Genomic DNA, 24,901 nt, shown 5'->3' on the forward strand with positions numbered 1-24,901 from the left:
AGTAAACATATATGCTACTCATGAATATGCTCAATAGATCATAATGCTGGAACATACAAATTAGGTGTCAATATGCTGAAATCATCACTAGACAGCTGTCGGGAGGTGGGTTTTACGCCCCAGGCGAACCAGCAACAACTCCCTACTGTCACATGCATATGCAGGATAAGACACCACACTGATCATGTAAACGCTAGACAGCTGTCGGGAGGTGGGTTTTACGCCCCAGGCGAACCAGCAACAACTCCCTACTGTCACATGCATATGCAGGATAAGACACCATATCGATAATGTAAATGCTAGACAGCTGTCGGGAGGTGGGTTTTACGCCCCAGGCGAACCAGCAACAACTCCCTACTGTCACATGCATATGCAGGATAAGACACCATACTGATCATGTAAATGCTGGCCAGTATCCAGAACAGAAATCCATCTCACATCTACATACTAAACGGCACCTCGCGGAAATTCTACATCCGCGGAAAGCCATACTGCACCTCGCGGGGTCTTACTATGCCCGGCGGCAAGCAGAATATAAGTCGTAGGACCGGCCGATCCTACGCCTAGGGCCGTGTCCCCCCCTAGGAAGGGACTGGGCTCCGCCCACCCAGAAGGCTACTATGTGCACAAAGGCCGATGTTCAACCCCATCGACTATAGGTGTCCTGCAGATACTGCCAAGCCATGCATAAATGCCATAATGCACCCTCCCAATACTCTACTAAAAAGGAGTATAATCAAGATTACCACTCACTCGATCATGACCCAATCATAAACTAACATCAGGGTTGGGAGTGAGGAATCACGGGAGTACAATGCAACTCAATATACCATGAGAAGGGCTCTACAAGTCTTTGAAATAGAGGAAATGAAATCAATTTACAAAAGAAGTCATTTCACAATTCAGATCCAATTTAATTACTCATAAAGGAGTATAATCAAGGCTACCACTCACAAGTCTTTGAAATAGAGGAAATGAAATCAATTTACAAAAGAAATCATTTCATAATTCAGATCCAATTTAACTACTCATAAAAGAGTATAATCAAGGCTACCACTCACAAGTCTTTGAAATAGAGGAAATGAAATCAATTTACAAAAGAAGTCATTTCACAATTCGGAATCAATTTGATTACTCATCAACCCCTCGTAATTCCTCTCAATGTTCCCTCACATGCATGTACAGAATAATCAAGCATGGAGAATCAAGATTATAGAGGAATCTACTACAATATCAATCAATATGCTCAAGTGGAATCAATTCACACTTGGCGACATTCATGAAAATGAATTAAGAATGCTCATAGTGCAAAGTACATGACTCCCACTCACCTGTCAATCTGGCACAGCCCTGATACGCCTCCAAAAATCTACAGCAGGCAGTGGGGAACTTCTTCCTCTTGTTCCCTAGCTTCTTGCCCAACTGTGACATGCATTTACAATACATTTAGTCTTGTATCAAGGGCTATAATCTACGTGCCAATTATAACATAGGAAACTTTAATTGATTCAACTCCCATGTTCTCTAAATCTTTTCTTTTCTTTCTTTTTTTCCTTTTTAATTAATTAACTCACCATTTATGTGTATTAGGGACTCCTTTGCATGAGTACAAGGTCCCTTTTAGCTTGATCTAGGCTTAATACTCTATTATAGCATGAAATCCCCTATTTTCCACCCGGATGAACAGTAACCCGAACTGACAGTGGGTTACTTCATCCCGGTTTTGATCCACTTTCAGGACTCCAAATTTGATGAAATTTTTACCTAACATTCTACACTCACAGAGGATTCCAAAGAGACAACATGCATCATCATCGGAGGCCGTTTGACCCCCTAAATAATTTGCCGAAGTTGGGACTTCGACACAGTTTTTCCGTAGTGCCGGAAAAATTTGTCAAAATCCGATTCTTCTTCTTTTAACCACCTCTACAACCCTTATCCGACCCCTCTAGACTATATCCACCCTTTGTATAGCCTAATGTCATCAAAAGACTAGATAGAGATGGATATTTACCTTTTTCTTTTTGGAAATCGAGGTCCTTGCGTAGAGGGGAAGGAGATCTATGTTTTTCCCTTCAGCTGGCAGCGCAACCGGGATCTCCTTCCTTTTATTTTTCTTCTTCTTCTTCCTCTTCCTTTCTTCCTTTCATTTCCTCTCCTTCTTTTTCTTCCTCTCTGTTGCCGTCTGTGAACCCCCTCCCTCTTTCTTTCTCTGCTTCATTCCGTAGCTCAAACCCTCCAATTAAATCACATCAAAACACTATTCACCCTTTTTTAATATTATTAAATTCCCAATTTGCCTCTGCCACTTCGATATATCCGCAATTATACCATTATCTTTTGATTCCTTCCCATTTTGCCCTTAACACTTCAACACATCTACTATTATGCCATTAACTTTTGATTCCTTCCAATTTTACCCCTTATATCAATTTTAAAGGACTATTCTATCCCTTTTTTATAAAAAAAATTTTTTTTGGGGTTATTACAGCCTGGCTTAGCGCCGGACGAATTTCCTGAGGCCTAACCCTCGGATGCCTGGCCTAGCGCCGGAAGAATTTCCTGAGGCCTAACCCTCGGATGCCTGGCTTAGCGCCGGAAGAATTTTCTGAGGCCTAACCCTCGGATGCCTGGCCTAGCGCCGGACGAACTTCCTGAGGCCTAACCCTCGGATGCCTGGCTTAGCGCCGGAAGAATTTCCTGAGGCCTAACCCTCGGATGCCTGGCCTAGCGCCGGACGAATTTCCTGAGGCCTAACCCTCGGATGCCTGGCTTAGCGCCGGAAGAATTTTCTGAGGCCTAACCCTCGGATGCCTGGCCTAGCGTCGGAAGAATTTCCTGAGGCCTAACCCTCGGATGCCTGGCTTAGCGCCGGAAGAATTTCCTGAGGCCTAACCCTCGGATGCCTGGCCTAGCGCCGGACGAATTTCCTGAGGCCTAACCCTCGGATGCCTGGCTTAGCGCCGGAAGAATTTCCTGAGGCCTAACCCTCGGATGCCTGGCTTAGCGCCGGAAGAATTTCCTGAGGCCTAACCCTCGGATGCCTGGCCTAGCGCCGGACGAATTTCCTGAGGCCTAACCCTCGGATGCCTGGCTTAGCGCCGGAAGAATTTCCTGAGGCCTAACCCTCGGATGCCTGGTCTAGCGCCGGACGAATTTCCTGAGGCCTAACCCTCGGATGCCTGGCTTAGCGCCGGAAGAATTTTCTGAGGCCTAACCCTCGGATGCCTGGCCTAGCGTCGGAAGAATTTCCTGAGGCCTAACCCTCGGATGCCTGGCTTAGCGCCGGAAGAATTTTCTGAGGCCTAACCCTCGGATGCCTGGCTTAGCGCCGGAAGAATCTCCTGGGGCCTAACCCTCGGATGCCTGGCTTAGCGCCGGAAGAATTTCCTGAGGCCTAACCCTCGGATGCCTGGCCTAGCGCCGGAAGAACTTCGAGAGTCAGGAGTCGGCGAGACGCTACCAAGAGTTAAAAAGAGGAAGGACGAAAGTGAAATGAAGAAACACTCTGTTTGTATTAACTTTCATTGCTTCAGGGCCGAGACCCATACAACATGGCAAAACGCCAACATACAAAGAAAAGATCAAAGAAAAGTACAGAGGGTCAGCTTGGAGGAGCCCCTGGGTCGGGAACGTCGGGCACGTCCGCAAGGGGTAGGGAGGCGGCAGGAGAATCAGCAGGCAATGGCGCCGGAGGGGAGTCGAGGAGGGAGACCCCACTCAGGTCAATCCCGGGGTATTTAGCCGACACCCTTGCCAAGCCTTCATCGAAGCCTAAGACAAAGGAGTCGGACCCCGCGTCCGACATGTCACGGACGAACTCGTCGGACTGACGATAAGCCTGTACCGCCTCCGACATGTCACGGGTGAATTCGGCGGACTGACGATAGGCCTGTACCGCCAGACGCCCGATTTCCGCGCTCTTCTCGGCCAGTGCTGCCTCTGCTCGCTCCGTAATCTGAGCCTTTGCCTCCATGACTTTCGCCACAATCCGGTCGTCCGCCTCGGAGGAGACCCTCAGCAGATCAGCCTGAGCCTCCTTGTGCTTCGCCTCGGCAGCAATGCGAGCAGCCTCAGCCTCTTCCAGGCGCGAACGAAGCTCCTGGTCGCTCGCGCGGGACCCCTCCAAGGCCGACTCCAATTCGCCCAGCTTGGCTTCAAGAGACCGGGTTCGGTTGCGGGCGTTGTCGGCTGACTGCTGGGCCTTCTCCCACCTCTCCCGGAAGTCGGCAGCCTTCCGGGACTGCTTTTTGGCCTGCTCCTCCGCCTTCCTGATCTCGCCCTCGAGACTCGAGGCGACCTTGAGTTGCTCTTGAGTCTCCAACAGTTGCCTCTCGAGGGCAGCGAAGCCGAGTACCCGCTCTTCAGCCACCTGGAGCCTCGTCTCGAGGTCCCCGGTCGTCCTCCCCGCCGTAGCTTGGCCTCCCTCCTCTACAGCCTTCAGTTGGCTCTCGGCCCTCGCCAGAAGCCTCGCCTGTTCCTCGTGGCTCTCCTCCAGACGGATCATGTACTGGGCGAGCTAAGAAACAGAAAAAATGAGGGCGTCAGGCGGGGATCATCAATAGAGCCTATAAATGACGAAAGCGACCAAAAGGACACTCACCGACATGAGACAGACGCAGCTGGCAGCTCCGACGTCAGGGATCCCCATCTGCCGGACCCGCCTACGGTCGCTCTCCAGCAGCACCGTCTCGATGAGGTTTCGGGCGCCGGCGAAAGTGAAGGCTGACCCAGACTTCACCCCGGAGCCGGACGGTGGTTCTGCAGCCTTACCCTTACCCATCGCTTGGGGAAGAGCCATGCTGACCGTGCTCGGGGCGGGGGCCGCTCCAGGAATCGACAGGGTCCCGCTCGGCCGGGGCCTCGGCGCGCCCCTCCTTCTCGTATCGTCCGAAGCCGACCGAGTCGAAGGCCGGGCTGGGGACCGATCGCGTCCGACCCGGCCGTCTCGGGCGCGCCCGGGTGACACCTCCGGAGAAGCAGTAGTCTCATCACCAGAGGGCTGATGCGGTGTCAATTGTCGGTCTGAGCCCGCAGCGTCCCCCTGATCGTTGGGCCCTGAGCCGTCTGTCGGCATCGGAGTCGCCTGCTGGCGGGACTTCTTCGCCGGGGGGGCCCCGCTCGGAGGAGTCCGTTTCTTCTTCCGGACCGCTTCCAGTAGGGACACCCTACTGACAGCCTTTGCCTTGTCCGACCGCATGACGTCGTCGATTTCTGCAAAAAGGACGGGGTGGTTAGAAACTGAGAAACTGATGGAAGGAAGAAACGGAAGAGGAGAAAAGAGCTGAAAAAGAAGAAGCGGTGGCAGGCTCACGGTCGACGGGCACCGAGCTCAGACCGACGTTCACCAAAGTATCCTCGGAAATAAGGCGAGCCACCGGGGGGAGCCGGCCCTCGGCGACCAACCCCTTCAAGACGGCGACGCCATTGGATTCCTCCCTCGACAACCTCGATAGGCCAATCGGGGACTTCATCGGCGTCTCCCAGGTTGCCCCGATTCCCCAAGAGGGATCTACGTCGATGAAGAAGAAACGCTCCTTCCAGCCATGAATGGAGGAAGGAGCCTCCTTGACGAGGCCGCACCCTCGCCGCGCCGTAAAGCACCACCACCCTCTGTCCTGGGGGTGGCCGTTCAGGCCGTAGCATTCCCAAAAGACATTCAGGGTGGCGGGGACCTCGTGCATGCGGTAGAGAACCTGGAAGGCCGTCAGGGCGCGCCATGAGTTCGGCACCAGTTGCGTCGGCGCCACTCTTAAACCCCGAAGCACCTGCACGACTAAGTCCGAGGGGGGAAAGCGGAACCCGGCCTGGAGGATGCCCTCATTGATGGCGACCTTCCCTGGAGGAGGATGGGACATCCTCTCCTCAGGCCCCGGGAGCGTAACGTTGCAGGCTTCGGGAAGGTGGTACCGAGCCACGAACCTATCTAAGTCTTCGGAGGCCAGCTCCGACTGAATGCGGTCTGCTCTCACTTCGTCCATACCTAATGGCCAGTGAATCTACGGTCAGGACGGGGTCAAGAAGGGGGAAAGGACCGGAACGACTGGAGTACACTAATACAGAAGGAGAAAGTATGGAGAGCCCTAAATTGAAGAATGAGGCAACTCACCGGAAGGGAAGGAAGAACGGCTCCGAGAGCGTCAAAGGAGGAGCGAGCGAACAGTCCGACGGCAACGACAGCAGCACAAGGGAGAAACTCGAAGATGCCTGTGAAGAGAAGAGCGGACGGGGGAGGGCCCCCGGTTAAATAGGTGGAAAGGCGGGTGACGCCTCGGTGACGCCAGAGGACGCCTGGCTGCCGAAGGATCGCTCGCGCCCCAAAGGCGAATCGACGCCATTAAGGAAGGATGTCCGCCGAAATCCGCAGACTGCCAGATCAGCGACAACCGCTATACGCCATAAAGGAGGCGGGGAGCTCGAAGCGCGCGCGCCTTTCCGAGGGATGGCGGCAATCTCGAAGCATCACTCCCTTCACCCGTTCCCCTCCTGGTTCCAGGCTCGGAAGTGGGGGGCTACTGTTACGGGGGAACTTAGCCGCCACGCCCCACGTGACCGGCACGCGCACCCAGGAAGACTACGGCAGTCTCTTGATCCAGTAATCCGGCCCCGAGTCGGATATCTTCGGCTCCGCAGCCTGACCCCGAGTCGGATATCTTCGGCTCCGCAGCCTGACCCCGAGTCGGCTGCCCCTTGATCCAGCTGTCCGACCCCAAGTCGGATATCTTCGGCTTCGCAGCCCGACCCCGAGTCGGCTGCCCCTAGATCCAGCTGTCCGACCCCGAGTCGGATATCTTCGGCTTCGCAGCCCGACCCCGAGTCGGCTGCCCCTTGATCCAGCAGTCCGACCCCGAGTCGGATATCTTCGGCTTCGCAGCCCGACCCCGAGTCGGCTGCCCCTTGATCCAGCAGTCCGACCCCGAGTCGGTAATCTCTCGACAACGACAGGCTGTTCCCCTGAAGCACGCCGCGGCCCTCTGCTCCACTACTCTCTGCAACGGTCGTATCCGGCGCTGCTCCACGATCCCCTGTAACAGCCGTACAAAGCGGAGCTCCCCTACGCCCTGTCATGGCCGTACCCAGCGCTGCCCCACGACGCCCTGTAACGGCCATGTCAGTGGCAGCTCCATCGTGCTACACGATGACCAACCCCCCAGAAGGACCCCCCAGCCTGGTATATATGCGGCTGGGGGGAGAAGGGGGGAGGTAAGAAAAAGTTTTCCAGAGCATTCTCTTACCTGCTACTGCTATCTCTCCTTCTCCTTCAATCCTCTCTGACTTGATCGTCGGAGGGCCCCCACTACCCCAGTGGTGGTGCGAGGCTTGCTTGCAGGTTTCCCGGTGGAAGGTGGAGCGCAACCAACCCAACTCCAAGGGAACCCCTCCTTCTAGCGCCAACTGTTGCTGGTGGTCCAAACCGAGAACGATTGGGGGGGGGTGCACCCGAATTTAGTCCCACATCGGCTAGTAGCGGAAAGGTTCTGTGCCTTAAATGGGGGGTGGAAATCCTTTCCTCTCGAGGGCCCTTTTGTGGGACAAAACCGTGAGGGCACCAGTCTCCCCCCGTCTGCGCTGGACGCGCGGGCCGGAGCGCCCAAAGCGGACAATACCTCGGGAGGAACGCAGTCCTCTTTCTCTGCTAGCTTAATGTGGGCTAACTGTTGCGTGAGGCTCCGGCCAAAGCGTCCGTCCCCGCAACAGATTGGCGCTAGAAGGAGGGCCGCGCCCCTTGCCGCAGACTACCCCCTAGGACTGGGAGGCGCCACAGGAACCTTCCCGCTAGGGGGGCTATGTTGTGGGGGGGGGTGCACCCGAATTTAGTCCCACATCGGCTAGTAGCGGAAAGGTTCTGTGCCTTAAATGGGGGGTGGAAATCCTTTCCTCTCGAGGGCCCTTTTGTGGGACAAAACCGTGAGGGCACCAGTCTCCCCCCGTCTGCGCTGGACGCGCGGGCCGGAGCGCCCAAAGCGGACAATACCTCGGGAGGAACGCAGTCCTCTTTTTCTGCTAGCTTAATGTGGGCTAACTGTTGCGTGAGGCTCCGGCCAAAGCGTCCGTCCCCGCAACACTATCCATATGCTTTATCTTTTATTATGTAAACAGCCTTATCACATATTTGCTTACAATATACTACACTACCCATAAATGGCCCCCAAAACCCTCCCTCTTTCTCATTAAAAAAAAAGACAAAAAAGAAAAATCAAAGCTATTTTATGAATTAAAAAAGAAAACCAATAAAAAAGAGAGGCCTCTCAAATGGAGGCGCTGTTGGGCACTCCCCTGCAGGTGATCCCGGGCGGCGAACTTGGCGCCATCAATTCATACGGCAAAACCCCGGCGCCGCAGCGATTCCTCCTCGCAGGGTCGGCATTCCGCCGCGCGATCTCCTGGTCGGCGCGCCTCACCTCCTCGGCGAAGTCGTGCCACGCGTCCACCATCGCGTCGTCCCCCGTCCACGTGTACGAATCCCGGCGCTCCCCGAGGTACTCCTCGTCCGAAGAGTGCGTGGAGAGCGTGTCGATGACGGCCATGAACGTGGTGGCCTGCGTCAAACTCGGCAGCGCCGAGAGGAAGAATCGGTGGGGGTCGGCGAGGAGGCTCTCGTACTCCGGGTCGCCCTCGGCGGGGACGAGCCGGCGCATCAGCGGGGGGCGGCTCGGGACGTAGCCGCCGAGCGGGTACTGGCCGAAGTTGAGCGCGGCGTGCTGAGCCGACGCGAGCCAGAGGAGGGTCGTGAGGATGGAGGCGAGATCGGCCGGGGAGCCGAGCCGGGGCCACCAGTCGGCGCTGCTCTTGTCGGCGTGGCCCACGTCGACGGCTTCGGCGTACCAGGCTTGGAGCTCGGAGTCGGCTTGGACCGCGTGCGGGGTTGGGTAGTAGGCCTGGACGTAGGTCCGGGCCCACGACTCGAGGGCGGACCACAGGAGGAGGCCGTCGTTGGCGTAGGGGTAGTCCTCTATCACAAGCTTCAGCCCATGGGGTTGGCTAGGGTCCTCTATGGCCATGCCTCTGTTGTCCCACAAAATAACATCAAATATATATTAATATTGTCAAATTGGGAGATCATTTGAAGTGAAATATATTAATATCTCTTTTCTTTTCATAGATTCTTGTTGAATAATTGCAAAGCACTATTCTTGTTTAATTTAGTCATAAACTTGGCTAGCCATGTTTGATTTGCTAGTGAAATATTTTTCCTTAGTGATGGAAAACATAATATTACTTCTAATTTTGTGTTTTTCGATTTTTGATTAAATTGTTCTTGAATGTTGTAAACTTATGTCAGCAACATTGGTGATGGTTGTGTGTAACAAAGTCAAGTTGAAGGTAATCGATCGATACTTGCCTTCTAATGAGATCGGCAGGGAGGCCCTCTCGGTCGAAACGCCAGTGGTCCCGATAGAAAGAGGCACTGATCTCCATGCAACAAGATCTAGGGGTGAAGCCATACTCGATGACTCCGCCGCCATTGATGAGGATCTGGCGAGCGAGAGCATTGATCTCAAGGGTGTACCGCATGTGGGGCTTGAGCAGCTTGAAGATTGGATGCATGGCGCTTAATTGTCGATGTGCGGCTATTATGAAGGGCTCCATGCATGCATGGGTCCTCAACCTGCAGCCAATTTCGACTAAAATGTTATCATGTCGTCGCTTGAATTGCAAATTTGAAGTAGGTGCAATCTATTAGACTTCATTAGGCTACACCCATACCAACTTTCATGATTTACTTGGTATATGAGTGGATGGAACTTACCAATGGTTGACAAGTTGGTGAACACCAGCATCATTGGAGGAGACGTGGGCCTTGGCAAGGTGCCATAGCCAATTGCTAGTGGCATCAATGGGTGGCGTGAGGACACGTTTGGCCCTTGAACAACCAGGTGTTGCCGGTGGGAGACACAGCTCAATGGCTATTGGCTTTAGAGTCCCAAGTGGAGTGAGAAAGAAGAGAGTTCTTGTACCATAGGCCTTCCTTCCATCTTGTGCATTGATCCGGTCAAGAAATGGGAGGTAAACATCATGGTAATCCAAGATGAAAAGCTTGTTCTCCTCCAATGCCTGTTATATATATGAGAAGTTTGAACAAAAAATCAGCAAAATATGGGAAAATCTGATAGCATTTAATCTGACAAAGTAGCCTTAATTGTAGGCTCCAATACAAAAGCATTCCAACAGGAGTGTATCAACTTGTTTCTTTCTCAAAAGAATTGAATTACCTGTTGGACTGACATGCCATTGAGATGGCCGATGATGTGTTCTTCTTTGATGGCAGATTCAGGTGGACCATGGATGGCAGGATCGAGCTTGCTAACAGGAGGGAATACCTGAAGGGAACAAAAAAAATAAACCCTTAATATTTGCGAATTTCTCACTTCCAAGAACCTGAAAATAACTTAAGCCAATTTTTTACTGAAACGAAGAGAACTCATCCTTGGAAATGTTATAATTACCTGAAGCCGCTCGATATTGACGGGGTTAATGCCGGCGAGTGCTTGTCGAGCGAATTCATCATCGCGCAGCCATGCAAACTTGTCCTCTGCAAGAAGGCATCCGAGAAAACCAATGGTCAGTAGATATACAGCACAAAGATAGAGCTATGATGACCGTATGATTGCAAATGATATACTGTGGTGATCCCGCGTAGAAATCTGAGGCAACATGGCTTCGTATGAACTGTGAGGACTCATGCGGACATGTGTTTAGTGCTATATTGGTTATTCGTTGGCTAGATTTTGAGTATTTATATAGGATTAAGGAACCCAAATAATATTTTCCGGCTAGCTATTTTGGATAAGGTCTTGAAGTGTTACAAATGATATCAGAGCGAATCCAACCTATAACCTATGTGGACTAGGTAACACTATAGCACGGATCCATTGGGTTGACCATGGACCGATCATTATGCTTATGATTAGATTTGAATGGATTTGAACATTTAAATTTTCAGCATGACGAGGACGTTCGGGCTTAAATTGGAGCGAGGATATGAGGACTCGTGTTCCACATCGATTATTTTTTAGATAGATTTTGGATACTTATAGAAGATCAAAGAACTCAAATAAAGAGGATCCATGCTAATAATAAAAATTTCATCACTCGAATACGCTCTTGCGCCATCATCGGTAGCATCTCGTTCCAATTTTTACCTTGTTGGAGGTAGAATTTGAAAAAGTGTTTACTCGAACCAAGCATATACCTTCCATTTGTTGAAATGAAGATGGGTCTTGGTCTCGGGACTATATAAAATGGCATATGGAATGGAACGTAACTTGTACTAGCCATCAGCATCGAGTCGCATTCATCAAAAGGAGGCCAAGATCTATGTGCATAAAAGTGCCACGTTAGGCATGGTGATCGGTAGCGAGCAGGTGCAATCGCCCACAACCAAGATGCTTGATGTCCATGACTTCCAATAATTAAGGGCTTGCAGGATGTAGTTCCAGACTCTTTGCTTTTAGCTCGAGGTTTGACACAAATGATGTCAAAGTTAGATGGCACAGGAAATGTGCATTTAATTGAAAGCAATGGATTTCTTCCATCCATGGACTTTGACATGCTCAAACTATCTCAATTGAGTTTTGTCAAACAGTTGTATGATTAAGGAGAAGGTGCTTATTAGCTTACTTGTTATGATGTCGGGGGTGTCGTATCGGAGCAGGCCATGGCTTGACTCTTCAATCTTGCTCACAAATGGGATCTTATGGAAAAGCTGGTCTTGCAAGGTCTGCTTCAAGCGAAGGCCTTCTTTGAAGAGGTTGTCGATGTCATGGAAGGCCTTGAAGTCATGGCTCTCCGGGGAGATGGATGCAACAAGAGAAGGCAACAGGTTGTGGAGCATTGCTTTCAGTGCACCTGCCGATAACATCTCTTGCTTCGCCTCCTCGAATGCTTCATCGCGAGGCACATATATTGGCAATGGATCCTCCACCCGGCACTCCGCATGCATATCTGCAGCACAAATGGTTGATCAATAAGAATGTCATAAGATTCTTGTTAATTCAAGATATCAGGAAGCTTTTGTTTACAGAATTCTTTGTCTTCTGAAAGGTATTGGTGTTCCACAAAGTTGGCTTCATGGAAGTGTATACATGTTTGGGGTCATTTTTGTTGTTAATTTGGTCAGTTAGGGTTGGTAGGGATTAAAGAAGGATTAGACTTGATCATTTCAGACCAGAATCAAGACCCGTTCCTCCTATCCTCTTGCACTTATTCCATGTGGCCAAGTCAAACACTCCATAGGATTGCATGGCTTTACTAGTCAAAAACTTTATACTGAAAAACCAGAAGAATATTGTTTCCATGGAAGCAATTGAGAACACATACAACTCTGACCGGCATCCAGCTCTTGCCGACGCAAGAGATATGTGCATGGTGACAGTATATTGTTTCAATATGTGTAACCCTTGTCATTATAAATATACCTGTCAATTTATCTGGCTATTAATTATCCTACTTCTGAAAGCAAATTATCATAATTTGATGCCAATAGGACTTCAGAGTTTGCAGGTTCTTAGTCCTTAGTGCTAGAGAGAGGTTCAGTGTTTGAATGTAAATAGTGAACAACCCAATTGATGGATAAGTATTCTAATACTGAAGAATGTCTTTGTTCCATCTGCCAAATTTTAGTCCAACCCTGGCCTCAAATTTTGCCACTTAGTGCAGAACAAAGTTTAGCTTAGGATCAACTTCAGAAAGCAAACCAACTGGTGAATTCAACCTAACCTATATAAATTTATAAAATATCTCCACATTTTAGTTACTGTCATTTGTTGACACCCATGCCTTTGTCTTAAAAGAATTCACTATCACCATACCAATCTGATAGAAATGTGCCATTACCTGCACTGGTTGGTGGCCTCCCTGTTCTACATCTCCTTGGATATGGTGTTTTCTCTCCTCCAAGGACCGGCCGCGCATGCTCGATCCCCTTGTCGGGGTTGCCCAAGTCATTGTAAGTAGCATAGTCATAAATTCTATCAGTGAGCTTCCTCTCCCCCGTGCCGCCGCCCCTCAGCTCCTTCAGCTCCATTTCCCTGAGTTCCTTCAGGCCAGGGGGTGTCTCTGAAGGCAAATAGGGCTGCTCCAACCAAACCATTAAGACAAAAAGGCTCATTAATTAAGGCAACTAGTATGGACTACAAGTTCTAGTGGCTTCAAAAATAGCAGTAACCATATAATTTAAAGTATTAAAGCCTATATTTGCATCATTATAACTGCTAGTTGTTATTGTTAATCATCAAATTGTGTATACAATTTGTTTATTGCAACTATAATACTTTAAGTATTATCATGATTAGTGTTAATTATTGTTATGATCATTTTTGAAAAAAATGTATACAGAGGAGGGATGGGAGACCTTGTTGCTGAAGAAGACCCTCTTGTTGGGGTGAATTCTGGTGGGTTGGACCCAAGAGTAGCAGGAGAAGTGGACGGCGCCGCAAGCGAAGCCCTCGACGACGATGCTCTCCAAGAAGAACTCTCTCTGGTGCCGGTTGAGCACCGTGATGGCTCCCGGCATGCCGAAGCTGGAGTCCACCATGAACTCAGCTGTGTACACCACCCTCTCTCCCCTTCCATTCTTCCTCTTAAACCAGTCCCTGAGAACTGCCTGGTTGCTTGTCTTTGGCCTCTGTGTCCCTTTGGTATTGAAGAAGCAATTGGGGATCAGAGGTAAAATTAACAACTCAATCAAAATACTAGAGAAAAGAAGAGTAGAATCTAATGAAGAAAAGTCATGAAACCAATTTATATTGTTTAGAAATATTTAGTTCCAGGTGGGTACGGTAAGCAAGCAGGTCAAAGTATTGCAACCAATGGTCTCCTCCAAGAAGCTCCAGCTCAATGGAAAAAAAAATGCAAAGAAAAACATTTTTTTGCTAAATGAATGAACAAACAAATAACGTTCCAGTAATCAAACCAAAACAGCAAAAAGTTGAAATAAATCTCGAGAAATTGGAAAGGACATGGACTTACGTGGATCGATCTCGGTGCTGACAAGCTCCAAAACAACGTTCCTACCAATCTGATCAGAGAAGGCATCGAGCTGGCTCGCAATCTTCTCTTTGAAATCCTGCTTCTTTTTCTTCCTCACCGTCACTGCCGCCCGGACCTTAAAGGTCACCGGCTTCTCGGCCGCCACCTTCGTCACTCTTTTCGTGACCACCGCCGCTGTTGGTGTTCTCGCAACTCTCCTTACCCCACAAAGACTCCTTTGTCTCAATGGAAACAAAGCAGAGGGGAAGCAGAGCAAGCTCTGCTCCCCTCGAAGCATTCGAGAGCTCGGAGAAGGAAGGAGGGGTGATTTTTGGATCAAAGAAGTACCCAAAATCTCGATGGAAGCCGCCATTAGCTATATTTTTTCTTTCCAAGATCTCACCTTTGTGGATCAAACAGAGAGCTGGGTGTTCTGCTTCCTTGCTCTGTTGGTTTGGTTCCTTATAATATTTTGGTGGGAAGAGGGGAGAGGAGAGGGCCTCTTTTACGCAAGAGAGGAATTGGGGGTCGTTTTGGTCGTTAAATGGACGCTTATACCCCTACCCTATCTGAAATGACATTTCAGTCCCAGATGAGCAAAAAGGTTTTGCCATCAAAAAGGTGTAGTGCTGTGATTGGTGGACCAGCTGGAGTAGTGGTGTGCCCCATCCACAAAAAGGGGAGGGAGGAAAAGGGGTAGGATTTGGCTTTGGCACTCAAGCCTAAAGTAGCCATAGCTACATGATTGTGGGAAAATTCTTGTGTTGATATTCCGTATTTAGTTTGTGCCCGAGTATGTCTCGCAATTATGGCTAGAACAAGCTTTCTATTTATAAAATTACTATTAAGATATATGAATCTATACATAGATAAAACTTTGCAAGAGATCAGATTTAGTGCTCTTTCTGAGTATTTCTAGTAAAAAGAGTCCTATAAGAAATGAATTATGCAATCAAGATAGCTCTCCTATGATATCCATGAAAATCTCCAATCCTAAATCTAGGTTTTAAGGATAGGCATCAAGACTTGTTGCTAGCAAGCTAAGCTTAAAAGATAATTTAATGTGATAAAAGGATTATGTCACTTAAAGCACTACTATAGCTGTATAAAGTTTCATTATGTCCTAATGGTTGATGGTTGGTGGTATATTGTATTAACAAATCCGCATATGACTTTATTTAGGGAGAAGCAGAGGTTTGCTTGTGCTCATAAAAATTTGAATCTTCCATGATGTATTTATCAATTTTGAGATCTTATGGTTATCTAGATGACTCCTAGTTGGTGAGATTGCTCCTTTCCAATGAGTACATTATAGCTTTAAGTCACTTTCATGGCAACTAAAGGTTTTAAGTTTGTAAAGCAAGGATGGTGATTGAGCGAATTTGTGTGGTAGAGTGTGGATGTAGGTATAAGGCTAGGATGGTGATTGAGGCCTAGCTTTCATATATTGATCTAAGCACCAAAAACAAAGGAGATATAAAAGTAGTTCATTTGAAAAGTGATTTCAGAGTCAAAAGACAAGGATGAAAATTTGGATGCCAGTCATAGTGGTTCACTACTATTTCTATCTCAGTTTTACCAATAGCGTAACTTTAAATTAGCTAACTCCATTGCAACGCAATCGAGTTTTCAAACTAATTTTTATGAAAAGATTATGGTCGAATACATGTTGCTTCAATCTTTTTTATTTTTTTCCCAAAGTCAAGCTAAATGTTTGTGGATTGACGGATTCTAAGATCTATTCAATTATCATGGATGACATAATTAAGGGCAGGTGTGAAGGGATGGGATTGGGGACAACATTAGTAATGATTAAAAGTCAACACTAATTTTTGAATTGGTTGATCTTACCAAATTTTACCATATTTGTATAGGAACGTAGTTAGCCGATAGTGACTAGCATTTTAGAGTGCCTCTATGGAAGATTTCTCTTTTCTACATATGAGTAAATAGTTATATGGTTTGACAACAAACAAAGTTATGCCATATTATCAACTATATGTTTAATTTTGAGAGTCTAATATATAACTGATGATGTTACATATTGGATCATCAGTTAATTGCACTAAAGCCAAAAAAATGTGCTTTTAAATAACTTATCATATTAATGTTAAAAAAAATAGCTCAGCATCATTTGGTTATATCAACAAATAACGAAGGTTCACAATATAGACACTTGAGATAACTACTGTACACCTTATTTTGATTAGAATTGAAGATAACTCGATGGGCATCATATTTGATGAGATTATTGGCGGCTTACTTTTGGTCTTCGCTTTTTGGAGCTACTTATGCATAACTTCCAAACCTACACCCTCCATATTCTCGAGCAGGCTCCATGACTCATTCTATTGAAGGGGTAAGCCAAAATAACATGGAACTTTCTCAGCAAATTATCTCCTATGAACCTTAGATATCCTAAAATAATTGAGATAAGCTTGGATGGTTCTGATTATAGGCATACACAATGAACCTTGGATTTACCCAGATAGTTTCCTGTCATTAAAAGAAAGTAGAAGGGTAGATGTGTCATTTCATCTCTTCATGGAAAGCAGACCCTGTTGACCCGAATCCTCCGCGCGCGCAGTCAAAACTAAACCCCTGCCGCTGCGGTCAAAAAAAAAACTAATAATGGCATACGGCGGTGCAGATCCAGCCACGTGTTCTTTAGCTGGCCACAGATTAAGATCATTGGATACGTTCCAGGAAACATCCAAGCAGACTCTCCCCTTCAATTGCTAACCGTGTGATGATGATCGGATGGCTGCTAGGGAAGAGATTGTTTATTTTTTCAGTGTCTTCTCCTTTCGTTCTTCGCTGGCACGATATTGAAGTGGTGAATTAACTACTTGCTCTTCCGTACCAAGTGCGTTGTTTTCCGTACTTTTAATTCTGAAAGTAAACGCAAACAGTGTCGTCTTCCGTTTATGCATGAGAATCGGGGTTCCAAAGGTTGACACGTCCCAATTTTGTAGTCTCAACTAGATTAGGGGCTATCCTTGCCATATTTTAAATAAGTGTTAGTTGGCATGATTTAAGCTAGTTGCACCACTGGGTCCCTTTGCTTTATGGATGTGGATAAGTTGGTAGGTTCCATCAAGCTATATTTTGATTTGGGTGGAGTTGCAAATTAAATTGCATACTCATCCGACTCGATTGGTTGACATTTTTAACCTTTCGTATAAGGTACTAATTCTTGTTTCAGCTTCGTTTGCTTGAGTAATTATTGTTAATGTCGTCAATAAGTAGACTTAGTAGCAATTTGGTAATATGAAAGGCAACATTTGGCAACTATCACTTTCCCTTCCTCTTTATTTCTCTGTATCAGGTAATTTCTCTCTCTCTCTCTCTCTCTCTCTCTCTCTCTCTCTACTTCTCATAGTCATGTCCCAATGCTAATGGTGGATTGACTTAGGTGGGAGAGCATCTATTGAACATCAACGATAGTTGGGGCTTTATTTTCTTCTTCTTTTTTTGATACAATAGTGACTCACACACAACAGGTGTGGGTACACCTAACAAACTCAAAAAAAGAAAATAGCACAAAGGAGAAGTAGCAGACACGTGGTTCTCCTAGATGAAACCTCCGGAGTGATGCACCGCGTAGGAAACAACCCAGTCAGCAGCACTATTCGTCTTTCTGTAGGCATATGTGGTTCGATAGGAGTCACACCTATCCAAAAGTCTATGGATGTCGTGGAGCAACGACATCCCGCTGGCAGCACATCCGCAACCCCGAACCCACTCGATCACCATGGCTGAGTCTTCCTCAAGGAGAATGCGGTCTGCACCCAAGATACGCCTCGCATAGGTGATGCCTTTCCATGCGGCTCTGAGTTTGGCACCGACGACAGACGTATCGAAGATTCACCGACCCCCGACCGCCACTAATCTGGTGTCGTGGTCTCTGATGACAAATTTCACACCTCCACAGTTCCTTCCCTCGCTGACACTGCCATCGAAGTTCACCTTGAGAAAGCCAGGGGTGGGGGCTCCTAGGAGACAAACACGGTCCTGGATGCTGTAGGACCAGAATGGAAACTCCAGATTTTTCTAGCCGTCCCAAAGGATGACGATGTAGTGGTGCCAAAAAGCTCCGCCACATGAAGTAGAGCTTTGTCCGCCATCACCCTCGGATGTGCTCTGTTGTCCTCGAAGACCTGAGAATTTCTATCTAGATAAAAGTGGTAGGCCATATAGGCAACCCCGATCCTCCATTCTTTGAGGCCGGGCCTCCATGAGAAAACCTCCAAGAAGTCCAGAAAACTCTCGGTCGATGTCCACCTCTACTACATTTTGGGAGAGGCCAAGGTGCACCCCCAGATCTGAGCAGCCTGCAGACATCCAATGAGGATGTAGAAAATAGACACCACCTCCGAGTAGACCACACAAGCTGGGGGATACCCACTTCTCGCCGAGCCAGCACGTCTCTGGTTGGTAGACACCCCCATGCCACATTTCAAACAAATAGGGCCACTCGGGGGTGAATGCCCAGCCTTCAGATCCAACCCTCATCAATCCACTGAGCCAAAGTCCTCCTGACCAACCCGAGTAAGTTCCAGGCTTTCATCTCTGACCTTCCAGTCTCTCCAGACCCTTTTGTACACAACTTCCCCTACAGGAATCGACAGTGATAGGACGCGCTCGGTTAGCTGCTCCCTAAATGCCCGTCAAACGAGGTCCTTGTTCCGCTTCTGCTCTCTTGGTGCAAACAGATCGCAGACTGTACACCTATCCAGCCAGCCAGGGTCGATCGAGGTGGGCCAACTACACAATAGCACCTCGAACAACCATCTATCCTCTAAGACACCAATGGCCCGTCCGTCCCCAATCTCCCATCTGATCGCCGAAAGAACCGACGGGGCGTGGGCGTAGATCTCTTGCCAAATTAAGGAGTTGGGCCGATCAGTGCGGAAGACTATTGGATCGACCAGATCTCCATACTTGGCTCTCATCAGAGAGCCCCAGAGATTCTCCGGTTCTAGGAGAAACCTGACTGCCAATTTGGTTGCGAGGATCTTCCGTCGGTCAATTAGTAAGTGGACTCTCACTTCATCACTGCTGGTTGGTTGGCAGATCGTATCCCATGCCAACAGGTGAACATCGCTGCTACCCACATGCCGCCCCCAGATGAAGCTTCCGAATAGTTGCTCCATGCACCACAATGCTGCGAGGGGCTTTATTTTTTACTTGGGCTTCTAGTTAAGGTACATGTTAGCTTTATCATTGGGGTATATTATGTTAATAGTATGGATTTAGAGTAGATTGGAGAAAACAATTGGAGTAGAGTTGGTTTTGAAAGTCAAGATTCAAGTTACGCATGCATTGTAATTCCTAGAAATATTTAATTGGGTTAGATAGGCTAAATTGAGCAATTATACTTTATGGGTTCTAGGTTGGGGGTATCAACCCTTGCTCTCATTTTGATTTATCATATTTAGGTGATAATCAATTGCTTTGAACACTCTTGATTGGATAATCTGTTGTACATTAGAGGTAAGTATCCATCTCACATGCGGTCCATTTTTTCGTATATATATGAAACCTTGTGTTATACGAATAAAAGAATACGATTAGACATTTTTTTTCTTGAATGAAGATATTTTCATGAATAATTGGTTTAGAATTGATGTAGTGAAATTTAGAACCCTTAACTTAGAATAAAAAATATTTTCATTTTGTTGAATCATGAATTCAATTTTGTCTATAGAACTTAAGTTTGGATGTGGAAGAAAACGCTTGATCGGTTCCATTTACTTTAAATGAGATTTTCTACATAGTATGATAATGGGTTAGCATCATATTTATGAATGAACAGTGACAGCCGAAGTTGATTATTATTTTCTCATTAATTTATGAACTATTTGTACATGAATCGAGATCATGCTCGGGACTAGAGTTCAAGACATGGATATAGTTATTTGTTCAAACATAAATATTTATTTGTTCTCCTATTGAGGAATTTTGAGCCTTCATTGTTTTAGATCCATGTCATGCAATTGTAGAGTTTTGTTTATTTTATAAGTGGATGAACTTGCATCCTATTTATTTATTTATAGATAATGTATACCAAACAACTTTATGATCAATGAATTTTCTATTTCTCTATATGTGTATGGCAGATGCATTTATTCTAATAATTCATTCATAATTTCGTGTGTGGGTTGTGGGAGCTGTTGAACTTATATCCATTCTCTAATAATTTCCAGAAGAGCAGGATACTTAGAGATTGTGTGGCTACAGGTTGCTTGTGAGAGAATGGTTCTTAGATTTTAACTCTAGCAGAGATTTTAGATTATATTAGCTATCTTTGAGGTTTCTGGAATCTTAGTATTCAATTGAAAATTCTATATTTTTTGGTTAGATGTGGCCATGTGTGTTTCGTGTTATAGTTTATGCTTTAAATTTATGTTTGATATGTTTACTTTTATATCGAAGGATTGGGTTATTTTCATCTTAGAACTGTAAATTATTTTATTGTTTTAAAAATAATGTTCATGTTGTGTTCAATATTATAAGTTATCGTATAGGTTTTAAGGTCTTGCATATTTCATAGGACCGTGTCCTATAGAATATGGGACCCTATCATGCGGCCAGTTGGTATGGTGTGTTTAAACCATGATATTTATATTTAATTTTGTACATATGAATTGCCTTGGGCTTGCATTTTAAGATTGTTGGTGTTGTACCTCAAGATAATTTTTCTCATATTTCTGGCCATTAGAAACTTGTGTATTTAGTATTTACTAACTAGCACATTTTAAATTGCTATGGTGATGATGAATTCATCAATTTATGAACTTTCTAAGTTGTGGAAAATCTAAAATTATATGTCAATATGCTTTGATTGAATATGAAATATAGATCAAGTTAAAGATAAATGAAGGAGATAGCCATCCTTTTTTCCTTAAATAAATAGAAGCTTCTAAATGAAGTCATCACTTCGTAGTTGACCTTAGAAGAAGAAAATGATGAAAGGGCATTTAGGCACCTAGGGGATGGTTGTAAATTTAGGATTTTATGAGATCTATTCAGAATATAAAAAAGGGTCGCATAGGAACAAAATGAGCTTGTTAATCTTTCAACTTATAATTGTCCTTTTCCATATGTTTAATGTTGCTTTAATGTTGTCCTACACTACTCTTTATGAATTGATGCCACCTGACCATTATAATTAGATGATAGTCATTGATGATAATTTTAAACCTTAAATATGTTTTGTTTGCATAGATTTTCTCTAACAGAATTTGTCACTATGTAGGAAATGTTATGGAATGCGTAAGTGGACCAAAACTTTAGAAACATCTTCGCATTAATTAGATAATGGTCCACCACCCTCCATGTATCAGAGTTATAATTTTTATTTTTATTTTTTATTAGCAATATGGTGCTAATGTCCCACCACTAAGATTCAAATCCTCGATCTTTCTCAATAGAAAGCCCACAAAAAAAAGTTTGCCAACTAGCCGAAATAAAAAATACTCATAATCAACTATCAGAATTCTGACTTTTACACAACCATTGGATGATTATCCAATGAGAAATGAGATGGGCGTGTTGAAATTTTCTATTTATACAGTATTTCTTATAATACAAAACAAATATTTCAACAACTTTTAAGTTCTCAAGTCTTAAACATTTTTGACACTCATGTAGAATCAAATATATGCTCCTAGTAAATCATGAAACAATCTAAAGCTATTTTGGTTATATCAGAAAGAGCACTAGTTCAGCCTAGATCCTACCGATCGATAAACATTCCAATGTTGCCATTCATGGATTTAATCAACCAATGTGTAAGCCATCCCTCATCTTGATGCTTCATTCTATACTATTGTAAAATTTAGAGTTGACCAAGTTTTGAACCATTCAACTATATCATTACACTAACCAAGACTAGAAATACTAGAATCAAGGCAGACAGCTAAATCCAATTTAAACTTATCTTATAGACAGGTATTAGTTCAATAATAGAGCCGACGAAGTCTAGAGCTAGATACAATCGAAGTCTCAATCCAACACCATGATACATCGGACCTAAACATAGCAAAAACCTCATCTTTCTTAGACTTAGAAATTATGCATTAGATTTATATCAGATTAAAAGATAGAGTGAGAAATAAGGTTGCTTAATTATGGGTCCCAGGAAATCTTACACTTTCTTTGAGTTTCTCTACATCAAAAAGAAGTCAAACAGATCCTGTGATCTAAAGGCACGCTTCCACTATCGAGCAGTATCCTCTAATTGGTTGGTGTCAGTTCTAGGTCAAATGCTTGCTCCTATCTATTGATAGATCCCGTGATCTAAAAGCACTTTCTTCTACAAGGAGATGCATTATCTAGAACCCTGTTGGTGCCAATTCTAGATCGCATTAGTGACTATATTACATGGTAGCGCTTTCGAGGATATGAATTTATTTTGTCAGCAAAGAAAAGAATTCAAATTTATCGATGAATATAAAGTCTGTTGTGAAAGTGTCAAAAAGTAACCATTCCCTACCAGACCCAGACATCAGGCCAAAGAGAGGCTACAAAAATGTTACATCAATTAGTAAAAGGGAAAAAGAGTAATCTTAGTGACAGTTTTTAGCGACAATGGCACTCTGTTGAATGAAACTAAGGGCTCGTTTGGTTCGCGGGAAAAGAAGGGGGGAAAGTGTGGTCAACGGGAAAGTAATGAGATGCCTCTTGTTTGGTTGGAGTTTTCAAAGGAGAGAGAAGGGAAAGTAGTATTCCCATGGGAATGTGATTCCCACATTTCATGGGAAAGTCTTTCCCATGAGAAACATGGGAAAGTTACTTTCCCATGAGGCGGGAATCACTCCATTTTTACTTTTTCCCAAAAAGTCCCTTCAGCATTAAAGAAGCATTAAAGAGGCATTAAAAACTTAATTTTTATTAAGGGCATAATAGGAATTATATATAACTTTCCTAGGAAAGTAGATGGCCAACCAAACATAAGCACCTTGGAAATTTGTCACTTTCCCATGGTCAACCAAACATGCCAAAAGTACTTTCCTAGGCATCCTCTTCCTAGGAATTTGTTTCCCAGGAATCATATTCCTAGGAAGGAAAATGCTTCCCGCGAACCAAACGAGCCCTAAAATGGATTGAACAAAAGAGAGCCGCAGTTCATTTCCCTTGACTAGTCCGACTGAAATCTCATGCTTGAAATTGTTGCCACGGGCGTCTTAATCATCCTCTTGCAGGTGAATTTGTGACCTCAAGTGCCAAAAAGGATGGAGGAAATTAAGCAAAGGAGCCACCGCCTAAGGATTTCAAGTAGGACCGGCCATCTGAAATTGCATGCTGTTCTCACTATTGACCATGACCATACTTTCCTTGGCATTCAAAGTTGAAGCTGGTTGGACAACTAGAACCAAACCTACTTCTCATCTACTTTTTTCACAGAGGATATGGTCAATGTCTTGTAGTGGTAGAATCCATGTACATGGTTTCAAGGCCTTGTGTTTCACAAGATCTTGCAAGACCTTAGCAAGAAAAAATAGGCAAAAACCATGGAATTAAGCCAAGGCTGTGGACTGATCGGCAGGTAGGAAGCATGGAACATTGGTGATGGATGCTTTAAAACTTTGTTTCTTATAAAAAATAAATTCAAGGATTCCCCATGGAAATTCAGAATCCCGAGTTGAAACACCCAGCTACCTAGAAACATCAAGTTGAGAAAGGGTATTAGTAATTGGCAGCCTGATATTTAGAAAAGAATGGTCATCCATCAGAAGTTTCTTACATCAAAACAATTAATAGCTTACCAGGGTAGCACCATGCCGTTGCTAGATGCTTGCATCTTAAACCTCACCTTGTCATCTTTTGTGACCTAAGAAATCTCTCTAGAAAACAAAAACATGCTACCATTATTAAAATGAGATAATAGTTGCATCAAGATTATATCAGACAAATGATTCTGATTTTTGTCAAGTGTTGGGGGAAAAACCCCAAGTCATACCGCCACGGAGGCGCTCGGCTAGAGAGCGCCGACCAGAAAGGCGCTCGGCCAAAGAGCGCCGACCAGAAAGCTGCTCGGCCAAAGGATGCCGACCAGGAAGGCGCTCGACTAGAAGGCGCCGACCAGAGTGCGCGCCAAGAGGTGCCCAACCAAAATAAGCTGCTCGGTTAGAAAGTGCCGACCAAAGACAGCGCCGAGGCGCTCTGCTAGAAGGTGCTCGCCTAAAGGGCGCCGACCAGGAGTACTCAAAAGCAGCCCCGCCACAGGGCGCCCCATTGGGCGATCAGCTCGGCTCGGCACCCTCGCCGAGCCGATGCCTTGACCAAATGATCAACCTCCGCCTAAAGTCCAAAGGACTTGACAACTCCTACGGCTTGCGACCTGCCACTATCTCCAAGCCATCAAGGCATAAGATCTCCTCAGGCGTTCGGCACGACCTGCCATTAATGCATGAGACTCCCTCAAGTCTCCGATGCACTCAGGCATTTAATGAACACGGCCCAAGACGATCTCCGGATCACTGAACCATCAGAACGTATGGCTCTCCCTGACCGCCGGTTCATTCGGTAATAAATGCACTTACCATCTACGGACCCCAGGCCCGCCGCAGCCGGCGGTTCAACCACTCCAACAGGTCCGATCGACCGTGACAACTCCCTGATTCCGGTCTGATCCGGTCCCGTTCTCCATTACGCCATTAATGGGCCACATGGTGCCCAATTATTACAAAACAGGACAAACCTCCTGTCACCTCCCAGGTAACAAAAATCCTCCTATAAAAGGAAACCTGGAGGGAAAAGGGGGGGAGGACCAAAAAAACCAGAGGAAAAAACCCGGAGCTGGAGAGAACCCTCCTAGACCGGAGGAAAAAGGAAGAAAACAGCACAGACACAATTGAACACGAGATTCTTTTTGTCTTCTCCACATACTCTCTCCCCTGCTCTCTCCACATACTTGCCCCCT

At 46.0% G+C, this 24,901-nt stretch overlaps 3 protein-coding genes across 9 annotated transcripts in view; 2 read left to right on the forward strand and 1 right to left on the reverse strand.

Moving 5' to 3' along the window:
• The window catches only part of LOC149750957 (uncharacterized), a 23,478-nt gene extending 15,336 nt beyond the window's left edge, over positions 1–8,142 (forward strand). The window contains exon 3 of the mRNA XM_089928524.1: positions 8,101–8,142. Coding sequence (XP_089784650.1) covers positions 8,101–8,142 — 42 coding nt within the window. The remainder of the gene's footprint in view (positions 1–8,100) is intronic.
• The window catches only part of LOC149750956 (phospholipid:diacylglycerol acyltransferase 1-like), a 33,745-nt gene extending 20,272 nt beyond the window's left edge, over positions 1–13,473 (forward strand). For 2 of the 7 annotated variants that reach the window (XR_016398944.1, XM_089928346.1), the window contains one exon: positions 13,339–13,473. Coding sequence is in view for 2 of the 7 variants with exons in the window: in XM_089928346.1 (XP_089784472.1) it covers positions 13,339–13,365 (27 nt within the window). In the remaining 5 variants the exon portion in view is untranslated. Of the gene's footprint in view, positions 1–9,313; positions 10,225–10,270; positions 10,453–13,338 lie in introns of those variants that run through there. The other 5 variants (XR_016398941.1, XR_016398945.1, XR_016398943.1 and 2 more) reach the window with 4 other exon arrangements.
• LOC103703268 (putative lipoxygenase 5) lies at positions 8,016–14,588 on the reverse strand. Its single transcript, XM_008786051.6, has 9 exons — positions 13,972–14,588; positions 13,355–13,635; positions 12,838–13,075; positions 11,623–11,946; positions 10,449–10,534; positions 10,215–10,322; positions 9,752–10,056; positions 9,344–9,610; positions 8,016–9,006 (listed from the first exon to the last, which is right to left on the reverse strand). Exons 1-9 carry the CDS (start codon positions 14,342–14,344, stop codon positions 8,250–8,252), a joined length of 2,739 nt encoding a protein of 912 aa, XP_008784273.4. The 5' UTR covers positions 14,345–14,588; the 3' UTR covers positions 8,016–8,249.
• Between the last annotated feature and the right edge of the window lie 10,313 nt (positions 14,589–24,901).

Source organism: Phoenix dactylifera, chromosome 18 (genome assembly GCF_051530095.1).
Source record: "Phoenix dactylifera cultivar Ajwa chromosome 18, Ajwa_hap1_PhDact_Kaust_v1.1, whole genome shotgun sequence".
Lineage (NCBI taxonomy): Eukaryota > Viridiplantae > Streptophyta > Magnoliopsida > Arecales > Arecaceae > Phoenix > Phoenix dactylifera.